This window comes from Embiotoca jacksoni, unplaced genomic scaffold, assembly GCF_022577435.1.
Source record: "Embiotoca jacksoni isolate LCO1_2020_lvr unplaced genomic scaffold, fEmbJac1.0.p SCAF_9, whole genome shotgun sequence".
Classification (NCBI taxonomy): domain Eukaryota; kingdom Metazoa; phylum Chordata; class Actinopteri; family Embiotocidae; genus Embiotoca; species Embiotoca jacksoni.
This window is the reverse complement of record NW_027185447.1, coordinates 11295740-11310181: the sequence shown is the minus strand read 5'-3', so window position 1 is coordinate 11310181 and position 14442 is coordinate 11295740. Positions and strand designations below refer to the sequence as shown.

The 14442-nt window shown below is 40.1% G+C and overlaps 2 protein-coding genes across 2 annotated transcripts; both read right to left on the bottom strand.

The window, feature by feature from the left end:
* Positions 1 to 222: 222 nt before the first annotated feature.
* On the bottom strand, positions 223 to 4072 carry hoxc8a (homeobox C8a). Its single transcript, XM_069141086.1, has 2 exons — positions 3296 to 4072; positions 223 to 1931 (listed from the first exon to the last, which is right to left on the bottom strand). Exons 1-2 carry the CDS (start codon positions 3729 to 3731, stop codon positions 1591 to 1593), a joined length of 777 nt encoding a protein of 258 aa, XP_068997187.1. The 5' UTR covers positions 3732 to 4072; the 3' UTR covers positions 223 to 1590.
* A 3454-nt stretch (positions 4073 to 7526) lies between these two features.
* On the bottom strand, positions 7527 to 9996 carry hoxc9a (homeobox C9a). The gene is made up of 2 exons (XM_069140760.1): positions 9442 to 9996; positions 7527 to 8375 (listed from the first exon to the last, which is right to left on the bottom strand). Exons 1-2 carry the CDS (start codon positions 9983 to 9985, stop codon positions 8131 to 8133), a joined length of 789 nt encoding a protein of 262 aa, XP_068996861.1. The 5' UTR covers positions 9986 to 9996; the 3' UTR covers positions 7527 to 8130.
* Positions 9997 to 14442: the final 4446 nt, after the last annotated feature.

The following is a 14442-nucleotide window of genomic DNA, read 5'->3' as shown; positions in this document are numbered from 1 at the left end:
ATAAGCGCGAAAAATCAAAGCGTCATCAAAATATCGACATTGTTGCATTTTTTTTTTTTTTTTTTGCCATTTCCTCATTTAAATGTTTTGACTATTTTTTTTATTTTTTTTTTGGTAAATTACCACCGGAAGTGTTCCGGTATGAGAACCGTGGGTAATATTGTTTCAACAGTATCTGAAAACACAAGAGACAGCAATAGAATGTATACTACGTATTTTCACTTCACTCATGTATGCACCTCGGTTTAATGCGTGTGAGGGGAGGCTGTAATGCGTTCAATAACCGTGGCTGTAGTATCAATAAAAAAAAACCAGAAACGATTGTGAGCCATCTTGTTTATTTGTGATTTTACATCAACAATGGCGGGGACACACAATTCCGTCTTTCACAGGAGAAACACCAGGAAACGAGCATATTGTTAACATCAATATATAACAAGACGTACATAAAGATTATATTCAGTGCAAAACAACTACGCTATATCACCAGCACATTAAAATAAAAATTCCCTTACTTTAAAATCGTTGTAATTGTAGCAGGTATTATCATACACAGTAAATGTGCGTTATAGGCAGTTTTAGTTGTTGGGGAAATAGCTTGCAATCAAATCAGAGCGATGCCACAAGTGTGGAATATAAATTCTGTAAAGGCAAAGCTCTGAGTTTAGGTAGTGCCGTGGTACAATCTCAAAATTGTTTGCTTGGCTTTGAGCTAATAGTCTTCCCAAGACTCACAAATTGTCTTCAACAAGTGTATTTTGTATATTGGGTAAATGCTACATACATAACTTAATAATATAAGGTTGATATAGAACACTTTTTAAAATTAAAACCATATGAAATCTCTATATTCAGAAATCTCTATTGCAATTTCCCCAGGTTTAGGTAGCATCAAAGGATTTCAAACGATTGCATTTCCCTGGTAATCCTAGAAAAAGATGTCTGAGGAGCTAATGGCTATCCTTGTCTAGGCCATTCACATGAAAACAAGTTAAACAGTAACAGTAACAATTATAATAATAAAACTTGTGGTTTGTACACAGGCTGTGAGCCAATGTAACTGCTGCGATGATGTTTGAACACTTACTACTAAGTTATAGGCCTACATTTCGTCTCGGAAAAGGCTACTCTGAAATGATGTTCTTTTTAAATGTAGGCTATAATCTATTTACAACACAGGTCGGCGTTGGTCATGTTTTGATTTTATTTGGCTACGCTTTTGATACAGTTATCATTAAAAGCAAATTTGTAAAAAATAGCTACGCCATTTTCCATCTAACATGCGGTTTTTTATTTATCCCTATTTTATTTTTTTTTTGCAAGGGAGAGAGTTATATCAAAGAAAATTTGCTACAAGCGGATGTAGCTTCTACAGAAATCCGAATGCCAATGCTTTTTCTTGTTAGGATAATTGAGAGAATTTTGTCTATTTATGACAGCAATATTGGTGGGATTCCTGTTCCCTCTTGACAGAATGAAAGGGTGGTCATAAAGTTGACGCTCTCTGCCTCCTTGTGACTCTTCGTCTGTTTATGGGACCTCTCTTTTTTTCTCTTTTTCAGCCATATAACCATAAAAAGGACCATAAAATCACTCCTTGGTCTCCTCTTTCTCTTCCGCTTCTTTCTCTTCTCCCTCTCCCTCTCCCTCTCCCTCTCCCTCTTCCCCTTCACCGTCCTCGTTGCCCTCTTCCTCAGCCTCGGCTTCGGCCTCTCCTCTTTGACCCGGAAACTTGTCTTTGTTGTTCTCTTTTTTCCACTTCATCCTCCTGTTCTGAAACCAAATCTTCACCTGCCGCTCGGTGAGGCTCAGGGCGTGGGACACCTCAATCCTTCTCTTGCGCGTCAGGTAAGGGTTGAAGAGAAACTCCTTCTCCAGTTCAAGAGTTTGGTAGCGACTGTAGGTTTGCCTCCCATTCCGTCTTCCTGGGGCTTGAATGAAATAAAGCCAGAGGTTAACTGAACTGACCACGGTGTCCCACAAAAAAAAAAAAAAAAAAAAAAAAAAAAAAAAAAAAAAAACGACTGAGAATTCAATCTGCATTTACTGTTTTCCCTAAAGCATGACTTCAGCTTTCACACATGCCAAATCACGTTCACTGGTAAAGGGAAAACCCCTTCTTTTAAAAGCGCAAGTTGTGTAAATTAGATTTTCCATTAGCAGTAACATCTATCAGTCTCTATATATCCCGTCCATAAAGCAACTGAGTCCGAATTACATCGGGAATCTGTAAATAATAGTTATCTTCATTGACACTTATTCGTACAATTTACAGCTCTTTCCGCAGGAGTGCAGGTGTGATGCAACTTTTACTTTAGTTGGGTGAGTAAGATGTTGTAGTTATACTTTTGAGATCAATTATTAATCAAAATGTGCATCAATTCAGGCAAAATTGGTCAAAACTACCATTAGTTTAAGGAGGCTGAATTCCTATAAACAAAATCTAGGCAATCAATTTTAAGATTTGAAGCAGGGTATAATTTTCCTTTCTGTATCAACAAGGCCCATAGAAGCCTGATTGAGATTTGCAGTCACCCACACAAACACACACAGAGGAGGAAAATAAGGAGAGACAAATAAGTAGGAGAAGAGAGGTAGATGAGATAACAACAAATGGGTGCAGGCTATCCCTGTATCTCTGTGAACAGATACAAATGAAGCTTACACCTGTGTGGAGTTAATGTATAGCCTGATAGCCTGAACAGGATGATCCATGATTGGAAGAGATAATATCTACCACGCTCTTATGATTATGGCTGTGAAGTTCTGAGTCACATTGGGCCTGTGGGTCAAATTACTCCCAAACCCCTAAAAAAAAAACCCCGCATTATGAACAATCGGGTCTATATGTTGTGTTTCAGTTAACCCCCACTGTCACTCAGCATGCTGCTGGTGTGTATGGTACCATCACATTTTAAACTATGACTAATTCACCCTTCCTCCTTGTGCGTTTAGAGTTTGTGAAATATCTTACGTGAACGATAATTGACTTCAAAGAGCTGGTGTCATGAGCTGTGAACAGCAATTCGGTGTGTAAAGGCACTTTTGAAATCAGCCATTTAGCCCTGTATGGACATGTGCTGCACAGTAACAGCAGCCTGCACTTCAGGTTCTATGTGCCCCATCATGTTCCCTGACTTATTTTGTTTTATAGATGAGAGACAGACTCATGTGTACTCGGGCATAGTTAACACACATGCACAAACACATTCAAGGCAGACACACACTGACGCGTACGCACGCGCGCGCCACATTGTAACACAGAAAGAATAGGAAATAATTGTATGATTCTGACCGTGGGGTCTCATCCAAGGAAACATAAGACTGGGAGAGGAGTTTTGATTTAAGTGGCCTTGTCCTTCTCCGGGGTTAGAGCTGCTCGACGATTTACAGTCTGGGTATTGCGCTAGGCTTGCGTCTTGCTGGGTACCATAAAGCGTTTGCCTCGGAAGGGCTTCATATCCATAAAATTTCGTTGCGTCTCCGTGGCAAGCCAAAGCGCAAGGGTTTTGCTGGTATCCGGGATTGGAGATCCCCGTGGTCCCGTGGTGGAAAAAGTCCTGCACATGATGGGACGGGTGCTGAAAGCCCGGTGCCGCTGCTCCGGGTCCGTAAACCAGCGTGTGGCTGCGGGCGACGCTTTGTGGAAACCTGCAGTCGTAGTAAGTTGGCTCCAGTGACTCGCTGCCTTTGTATTTAGAAAAAAGAGGGTTAACAAAATAGGAGCTCATGTTTAGTTAGCATCAAGCAGACGGGCTCTCTCGCAGTAGAATATCTCCTTAAGGATGATGGCAGCCTTTTGTTTAGGGTCCCAACTCGCACAGCGCACTCAGGCAGACAAACCGGAACTAGGAGAAACGCTGCCCCTTTGGACAATCTACGGCAGCTCACTCTCTCTGAGCCGTTCCTCTCATCGGATTCCTCTTGCAAGGCGTGCGTGTTTTTTCCAGGTTTTTGCCGTCTCAAACCCGGCACATGGCATGTGCTTTTTGGATGTGCGTTAGCTAATGTTAAAGCTGGCTTGCTCGACCCGCACAGTCACAGACGCTGCTCTTTTCTTTCTTTTTCCTTTCCTTTCCTTTTTTTTTTTTTTTTTTTTTTTTAACTTCCCACCCAACCACCCCCACCACAGGCGCCCCCACCCTCCTCCACCACCACCACCACCGCCGCCGCCGCCGCCCCCCCACCCCTTCATCTTTCCATGACCGGTCAGACGTGGGCCCTACGTATATCCACCTTGAGAGGAGCTTCACTAATCATAACCAACAATCTAAGAGGCTGTAAATATGATCAATGTTGTGTTTATCACAAAAAGCTTTTGTTACACCCCGATCATCGGAGTTGTGAAATGGTTAAAAAATACTATGAAGACTATGAAAGCATGAATGCATTTTCACTGTAGTCTGAATTTATTGTTGAGCCTGTTGTCTTTGCATGGGGGTTATGAAGTGTTTAAAGCGGGAGGGGGTGAGGGGGGGGATATTTCCCCTTTATAAACGGATAAAGCTGTTATGAGTTGGTATTTGCCCTGTCAGGACTTGAAGGATATATACGTTTCTAGAATACAGTTGACCTTTCATGGGCTCCAGGAGGTCAGTTTAGCATTTTAGGAGTTCAAGAAGACCCAAGTGTTGCGAAGAAACAACATTAGAAATAACAAAAGAGACACAAAGGAAGTTTGTGATAAGACCTGCAGGTAAAATAAACAAGTTTAAGACAAACCATTATCCCCGATATAATCGAGTAAAGGCCAAAGGGAACACACTTGCGCCGGGCGCTGTAAAACACCGACACGCAAATATAAACACGACCTATGAATACTAGGTGCCACTTACTGACCCTGTAAAACCGACGAGGATACGCAGTAAATCTCCCACGTGGAGGAGTTCATAAAATTTAACATTGGATGTTTAGCTGCAATCAACGCGCACGCCATTTCCAGCTCAATAGTTGCATGGCCTCTCTATCCAAATATGCCGGTGCGGTTTTTGTGGGGCTACTGACGTTTTATACACATCATCGTAAAATATGAAAGGCGCACTGGGCGAATTTATAGACCTTTCACACTCAATAAATATGCAGATTGTTGCACACGTATTGGAGACTTTGGACAAACGTAACAACCGACAAGTATTAACGATGCAAATAAGCTCCTAGCTCTCTCACACTATTATTATTATTATTATTATTATTATTATTATCATCATCATTGTTGTTGTTAATGTTATTATATTTTGTTGCTGATTTTGTTGTCCATGTTGTTATTAATTGCAGTGATTTTATAATGATGCAATTGTTTACAAACTGTTAATAAAGTTGTGTTTAGTTAAATGAGTTTTCTGGCTCTTTATGAATTATGGATTTTGCTTGTTTGTTTTTCTACTAAGGTATTTATTGTGGTTGTTCTTTTGAATTTACAACATTAAAAATAAAGCCAACAAATACAACAAAATTCAGATTACACAAAAGTATGTAGTCTTCTACTACATTTGCATTCCTGGGATAATATATAATACTGTGTACGTGTATCCCATGTCAATTCATATATTGCGGTCTCTTTGTTAAAGCTAAAACGCGTCTAAGACAAATTATTTTGTTTTTCATAGTTGTAGAGTGAATGACAATTTAAAATACCATCCCCAAAACAGCCCCATCAACTCATAAGTGCATGAACATTTTGAACAGAAAAAGTGACAAAAGTAAACAAAGACATAATATAAAAAAAAAAAAAAAAATGAACATATAGAATGAAATATCCGGTTTAAGCACACATTGTGTGCCCAACACAACAACCAGCTCGTCGCATTCCGGAGTGTTGCTCTGTGGCCTATTACACAAAATGCGGTGGGTGACCATATCTGTCATTTTGTCATCGATAGGTTACTCTTATTCTACAGCCAAGCCACAGAGCTGTAAAAATGCCCTTCAACTCGGAGACCCTGCTCAAAACATGGACCAACAGCGTCATCTAGTGTTGAGATATGTCCCTAAACCTCAACGTATCCACCAATCAGAAACATCTGCGATGTGGACAGAAAGGGTGTCCCCATTTGTCCAATATTATCCTGGTATGTACCCTGTCCTTTTCCTTAAATGAAGCAGAGTTAAAGCGGCTAGTTACCACCAAATCTGTAAGCATGTGTCTTCAGTCTCGTGTGTATAGATTTCTTTTACTGCAAATTTGAAGCAGTTCGCTGTGCTGTGTCGTTTTCTGCCATGGCAGCTGCCTACACTTATGTAAGAGATAACAGTGCTCTGCAGCATTCATATTTATGGACAGTAAATATTGACTTTTTTGTTTTGTTTTTTTGTTTGTCTAATTGTAGGCTAATAGACCACGCATGTGATGAAGTGCAGGGGGGTTTGCGGCTGGCCTATCAGGCAAAAGTCCCCTGAACAGTGCGCATGACTCTCCTTTGAACGAGTCCACCACCACCGTCCATTAAAACCATAAAGTAATTTAGCCCAGACGTCTAGCCAGTTAGTCGAGTTTGCTTTGTTCGTCTGCATTTGAGACAAACAGCCGGGCTCCAACAGGGGCTGTAAAACTGGCATTTTTGTCCGAGCAGAGCGGAAATGCACTGGATTGGGCTTTGAAATTGCAGCATCCTGTCCGTATTGTTTGCCACCACAAAAAGGCAATTTAGGCCTATCCCAGGAAACAAATGTGAGACATGGGAAATTGTCTCTCGGTTAAAACTCATCCGTTCAAAATCTTGTCTTAGATTTCCAGTCCGTCTGTGAGCCCGCATTTCGAACACAATTCACGACCTATAAGCTTATAAAGAAGTTGAGAACAATTATGTCGGATGGGGTTATTTTGAAACAAATAACATGCTTTGACAACTGTACAAATATTATGGATAGGCCTATTTAATAAATACCGCACACGCTTCATGTATTTATTTTTTGCTCTTAAAAGAATGTTACGTGAACAAAACTATGTTGCTGTGGCTCACCCATAAAACAGTAAACAGAGCAAAAATAATCAATTCTAGTTTTACCATAAATGTATCATTTACCCGTCCACCGCTATTTGTGTGTTTATTTTGATATTCCTCCTAAAACGCATAACTGTAAACGTGAGTGGTTGCGACGACGATAGAAAAAGACTCGTGTATAAAACAATGCAGAATGCAAATTAAAGTGTTGTCCTGCTTAGGTGTTAAATGCCTTGCCAACCTCAGGCTTTCGTTCTCGTCATTAATTGTAGTTGAGGAGCTCATTAGGGTCTTTTACCCGTACACGAGGAATGCTGAAAATATGTTATTGGGAAGGCTTAATTATTTCTTTAAAAAAAAAAAAACAGAAAAAAAAAAAAACCTCCATCTTTTGGCAACATGTATACGAGTTCAGTTAACAGTGATTTTGTGACTGAATTTTCCTGCGGTTTTTAAATTCAGAAAATGGATTTCTTGATACTAGATGATATTGTTTTTAGGCCCTCTGTGCAGCCCTAAATGCGCTATGGTCGCAAACATGGTGTCCACACAGCCACAATGAACACAGAATACAAGCACTTGTGATTATGGTTATATTTGCAGAGGTCTATATCTACACTCTATAATTAAACTCGTAAGCTACAGTCCAAAAAAAAAAAAAAAAAAAAGAGATGCACAAATACAGCAACAACTATCACAAAAAAATACAAGACAGCACAAGTCCGATCGCAAATGATCTGTTTCTGTACAAAATACTACACCTGCGCAACGTACAAAGGAAATGAACATGAAAGAAAACATTCACAACATAAATTACTGGTTTTGTGAAATTCAAAAGAATTCAAGTACTCTATTTCTTCGGACAGTTAAACGTATCCAAACTGCGCTTCTTTAATTTCTCTTACAAAAACAAAAACAAAAAAGTAAGTGAGAGAAAAATGTGTTTATCTCCCTGGAAATCTTCTAGTCTTTTTTTTTTTTTTTTCTTGAACGCTGAAACAAAAAAAAACAAAAAAATGTGCACTATAAAATAATAAACAGCATTAAACAGTCTCGAAGTTAAGGTTAATACAAAATCCAACAAAGTGATAAATATGAAAAGGAGAAGGGGGTCATCGTGTGTTTTGGTACGTCTGTGCTGTCCATGTGACGAGTGGTTATGATGGTTGTTTTCTCACTGCAGTCCACATTATTGTAGTTTGCTGTCGCTCTTTTCTTTGTTCATTTTCTTCATCTTCATTCGCCGGTTCTGAAACCAGATTTTGACCTGCCTCTCGGTCAGATTCAGCACCCGAGCGACCTCGTATCGGCGGTCTCTTGTAAGGTACATATTGAACAAAAACTCCTTTTCCAGTTCGAGAGTCTGGTACTTTGTGTAAGGACATCGCTTCTTCCTTGTGGAGCGGGCATGTATCCAATTTGCCACAGGGTTATCTGCAAATAAAAACCATAATAATAATAAAGACACAATAACACTAAGGCAACACAGTAGCATTGACGAATGCCAAACACATTAGGCGCTAAGCATTTAGATAACGAGCTTGTAGATTTACATAAAGTCTTTGGGCTTATTAGAAGCCATTAAAACTGAAAACGATGTCTAATCATACACAAGTTTGGCGTTCCCCATTAAAGCTCCGCTGACAGTAAACATTTTAAAGACAGATTCTCAGCCTTGCACTATCCAAGCCTACACTGATTTGCTTTCTTGTACCCTTAACTTGTGAGTAACACCGTCGTAAAATACTCAATGCGCGTATTCACTTTATTGGCCCATAAAATGGCCCGTGGTTCAAGCCTTTACAGGTCCGTGGCGAAAGTCCTCGAGTATGTCCCTACATTCCTCAAGTTGGCTGGAAAAGTCATGTGAATTTGTTTTGGACCCACAGAGGAGAACAAATTGTCATATGTGTCTCTTTGCATATAATCTTCTCACTACCATATTATGGTATTGTGGGCGAATCATGCACGTTACCACTGGGGATCAAACAGAGCCAAAATGTGGCTTTACCTCACTGGATGGGTCTAGGCTATAACATAAAAACAGTGCTGAAAGTCGGTTTAACGGGTTTGATGTGCCGTCTTTAATGGCACGGGGTCAAAATATAGTCGTAGAAATGCACCATGTGCCATTTATTGAAGAATATTGAATCAGACGTTGGCTCAGGCTGCTCTCTTTAGAAAAACACCTTGCAAGTTTTCAACATTATGCAACATCCTTCCAAATTCAACGTCTTCCTGTAGGTTTGAATCCATGTTTACAACCCCGTCTGGTTTTATAGCCCCAATATTAACCTAGAAGCATTTGTCTTTTATAGTTCCTAAAGCTTTCCCCCAAAACAGAGGCGATTCAGAGCTAAACTGAAAAGGGAGGATGAAACAGCTTATATTTTCATTTTATGCAGGACGTTAAAATGCCTCTAAGCAAAAGTAGTCTCATACAATTCCAAAATAAAACTCCCACCCGGGTGTAAAAGAGCGTAAAGAAGCTTGAACTTACTCGGATCTAGCTCCGGCTTCTCGTCTTTATGCTTCCCTGAAGCGAGGAGCTCCGACTCCGGAGACGGAGCGTTCTGCGGCGTCTTGTCTCGCATGTCAGTGGATGAGCAGTACAGATAATCCGTGTAGGTCCGTCCGCTGGAGCCGAGACACTCGCCGGCTCTGTGCTCCTGAAAGGCGTCGGGCTTCAGCCCATAGTGCCTGCTATTCCCCGGATAGCCATGGAAAGGCACGGCGCCTGATATCGGCTCCAGCCATGACCGCATATACCTCGAGTCTGTGCCTAAGTGAGGTTGGTGACTGTATGGATGGTAAACCACTGATGACTGGGAGTGTACAGGGGCCCAGGAGGTGGAGAAGACGGGTGCCTTGGGTGCGAAGCTGCAGGAAGGATAGTCAGCACACTCCGGTACTAGGGACGTTGGACGAGGGCCGGCTGGGTGCGAACCGGGCGCCGAAAACCGAGTTGCAGCAAGGACATCCTCGTTTTCATGGTTGATCAAGGAGTCCACATAATAATTACTTATGGGACCCGTGGTCGACATGTCGAAGCTCCCGCGACTCTTTTACATGCATCCGATTATTATATGGAGTGTATGTGTACTTTTTTATCTAGCCATAGAACAATCAAGGCAGGTAATTATTTCTCAACGCTTCCTTGGCTGCTATTGGCTGCCTCGCCGACACGTGATTATATTTACCCCCACAAAAATTGTACAGTGGATCAATGCGCCACTTATTCTGGGATACTAATGCACATAAATCGGATTAAAGATGGGGCTCTTTTACTCTTTTTCTTGGACATATAGAGGTAACCTAATCAACAGTGTTTCTTCATGAAGAAAATATGCATTTGTAAGAGATATTAGTGGATCTTTCTCTCGTCGCATTACGGACCTGCGCACATTACGTTTGGCACTATTTGATGGTGTCATCAATCTCTGTCGAGCAAAATCTACCGTAGCCCCATGCTATTGCAATGGATAGTATCACAGTATTGAAGTGTTTATTAAATCGTTGGCTCGTTTTATCTTCACCAAAGCAGCCGTACATTTGATAAAGTGAAGGCTTTATAACTTCTTGTGGAATGATGTTTATTTCTTAACGGAGAAGGAAGCCTCCACAGTAGCAGCATAGCAGTGGGGGAGAGTATCAAAATACGGGATGCGTACACCAATAATAAAGTTTGCACTTTTTTAACGAGGGCAAACCAAACATTGCCTAAATGGGATCTGCGCAGATAGGAGAGGAGGGGATTTAGATTCTTGACAAGCAGCCCACTACGGCGGGCTATATTCGGCTAGTGACCGTTCACGTTTTTATGCCTATCAATAAATTTTAACGAGGACCATTTGATTGTTCATAAACGTGTCGTTAATAAGACTGCATCCGAGTTCGTCACTCAACATAAAAGCACCACCACCGTGTGCATGCGAAACAATTCACAGGAAACAAGACAGGCCGAAGACAGCAGAGAGGAGCCTGGGAACGCAGGAGGTAAAAGGGTTCGTTAAAGGGCTAACTCGATGAAAGCTTTAATAACGGGGATAATGTTACTGTTGTATCCGATGGCACGAGTTTGCTGTATTGCCCTGCAATATACTGGGGTAGCTTGTCAGTTAGCGAGCTGTGAAACAACCCTGAGCTCTTCAGCAGAGATGCGGCGACACAGCAAATGACACAATACCAACACACGATGAAACAGGAGTAACCAAAGAAGGCACCAGCGTCACACGGAACACAATTAGCTGACCATATATCCTGAAAGTGTAATGCATGTGTGCAGACTGGATGAGGTGGGTAACTTAGGTGTTGAATTATGAAATCCTACAAAAAAACAAAAAAAAACTGTACTTTGATGTTCATGTTATGGCCATGTGTGTGTTTTATCAACAGTGTTTTATTTTTGGCGTGCGTGTGTTTAAGACACCTTAGCCTACTGTGTGTGATATTTACAATTCTGTGCGTAATTGCTGTTTTGATGCTTCAAATGTTATCTTTGTTCTTTTTTTTTTTCTTTTTTTTTTTTTTTTTTTACTGCGGACCAGTTTATAGAGGAAGTTTAATCTTTTCAACAAAGTTAAATAATTGCAACATTTAAGTCAAGCAATCTAAATCAGGATAAGTAGATCTGACAGTTGTTCGTAAAAGTAAAATTGCAGTACGGAGCCGAACAAATCACACAAATCTGTGCTAAAATATCTCAAAAATGAGTTCCATAAATTGCTAAATACGAAAAGACAGTTTAACGGTACGTGTAAATTACATGTAAATTAAATCCCAATTTACAACTGATAAGCATGAATGTGTTGCATCTGCAGGGGGGAAAAAAAACAACAACTAACTAGCTCAGTGTTGGGATTTTAAAACGAGACGGTGTCATTGCCAAAATACCACATTGAAATTGGTGTCACTAATTATCCTTCATTAAATTCAGCTGTAGTCAAAATAATTCCTAACATTTGCGCATTAGTTTATATAATATTCAATATTTGGGCTTCACCAAGTAAAACTATATGTAACCAGTATATGCGTAAAGAAGGACCGTGATTGTCCTGCTGCTGAGTTCAGATTCAACCATGACATTTAAAAGGCCAGACGCCAGACCTTAACCCGGATATCACCAAACCTGGTGTGTGCTGTCGAATGAGACCGGTTACATATTTCCCCACATGTATACAGAAATAAAGAGTTTTAAAGATGTAACATATTTTGATTTAGCATTTTAAAGTTGTTGTTTTCGGCAGGTTGAAAGTTTACGTCTGTTTATTGCACTGCTGCAAGTGGAGCATAATGAAATATTGCTCGTGGACCATTTATTACCATAATATATGTTCATATAGATACTATGTATACTCTGTATCAATGTCAAAAAGAATCCAGTGAGATCATTTATGCTGTTTTGAGTGTACGCGTGTGCGCCTGTGTCCGTGTGTGTGTGTGTGTGTGTGTGTGTGTGTGTGTGTGTGTGTGTGTGTGTGTGTGTGTGTGAGGGGGGACACACACCGTGTGAGAGCCATTAATGAGGGTGTATTCTTTCTACATTATCTATTCCAATGTTTTATCCACGTTAATGTGCTATAATAAAAGGATAACATAACTAAATACTCCTATGTTGTTGTCGTTTCGTATTTTAGCAGTTTATGTCCATTACCTCTGTTCCGTCTTAAAACAACTGCAGTTGCAGCTCGACCGCTTGAGATCATACTGCGGAAAAACAGCTCCTTTTTTTTTGCATCGCAAAACCGCTACATCTTTTATACTATAGTTCAGTTTTAATAATGCTACGTAGAAACACAGCCTGCTATGATAAACAGAGAAGAAATAGGTGCTTATGTTCGCATAGGTGCTCCAATATCACCTATATATGAAAATAGAGACTTGAAATTATTAAAAGCAGCAGTATACAGCATATGTCGAGAAGTTTAGATGGAGACAAACCAAACGAAAGTGTTTTTGCTTTGAGATGGCTTTATGCTCGTCTGTTGCAAGTTCATTTATTTCCTGTGGTCCTACAATCACATATTTGTCTCAGAGGGGTTCTCCAACATATCCTTAGTCTCTCCAAGATTACATGAAGTCTCTGTTTTTTAATTTTTTTTATTTAAGTACAATTCAGGGATCGGATGGATCTTTCCTGCGTCTCAAATGTAAAATAATCTTCTTTTTTTTTTTCAATTGGTTCATGAATCAGTGACGATGACAACGATGCCAAAGAGACTGATGACATTTGTGCATCATGACGCAAAGGATAGACCCACAGGCTAACGGTCGCATGTTAACGCTTACTGAAGTACAATGTTGTTTTTGTTTGGTATAGACTGTGGGCTATTTATGCACTTGAGCAATTAGATTAGAAATAGACGCTAAAGGACAAAATCCTGACAGATAGTCACATTTTGGGGTGTGCTGGTGCTGCCACAGAGCACTGACGCCTCATATAAATTTTTAATTTTCACCACAAAAATGAGCTCATTGTGTTTGTCCTGCCTTCATACAGTAGCACAAAGATCTTTTAATCCGATGACTATATTTCACTTTGGAAAGGTTCCCTTAATACAGTTTCTCGGATAAAGATGCAAAGAAAGGTTCCTATTGAGAGTGAGATTCAGTTGAGATTACGAAATCATGCGCAGGTAATTGATAGACTAAATCTTCAGAATGGTAAATCGCAGTAGTATAAATGTATGAGTGGTATGACAATCAGATGTCTCTCTATTTGTATGAGTATAATCAAAAAGCAGACAGATCTCGACAGCCTGATCAAGATCAAGTTATATTATGGTAAAAATGATTCATCTTCATTGTCAAGAGAGTCGGGAACTTTGCATTTACTTCCATCCGCACAATCAGTCTGTGCCATTATGGATAATGAACAATTGAATCAATGCGTTGTAACTTGACCTTCTTTTATAAGACGTGTGCTGTGATATTTGCTGACTTCTTGTCAGGGTGAAGGCACGTTATCTGTTTATAACGGTGATATTGAATGTAATTTTAATCTCCGAAAAATAGTTACAACACATTTTCCAGGGAAAATCCAGATCCAACAGACCATCTCTGTTTTACACAAAAAGACACGCACAGTTCACCTTCAAGAAAAATGTGTGGGTTACTACACCTGACAGTTGAACCATATTATTCATGCTTAATCCCATGCACATGGAAAATTCAAAGGGGATATCACAAGTTATTTACAACACCCGCATGTGCTGAACAGAAAGCCGCAGTCGCAGAGAGGCCAAAAAAAAAAAGATCTGTGTTGCCTAAAATGTTGTCTATCCGCGATAACAGCTGCGTATTACAGTTTCAGAGAATCCAAAATGCAATCAATCCAAACTCTTAGTTCTTATTTAATAAATTATCCGTCCAACGTGTTTCAAAATCATCTTTTACGCAAAACACTTCTTCACATAATCTGTTTTTCAGCAAAAGTTCTGAGACCCATACTGCGGATCGATATTCTGATGGAGAGTGGGCCTGCCGCAATGATATCTAGCAA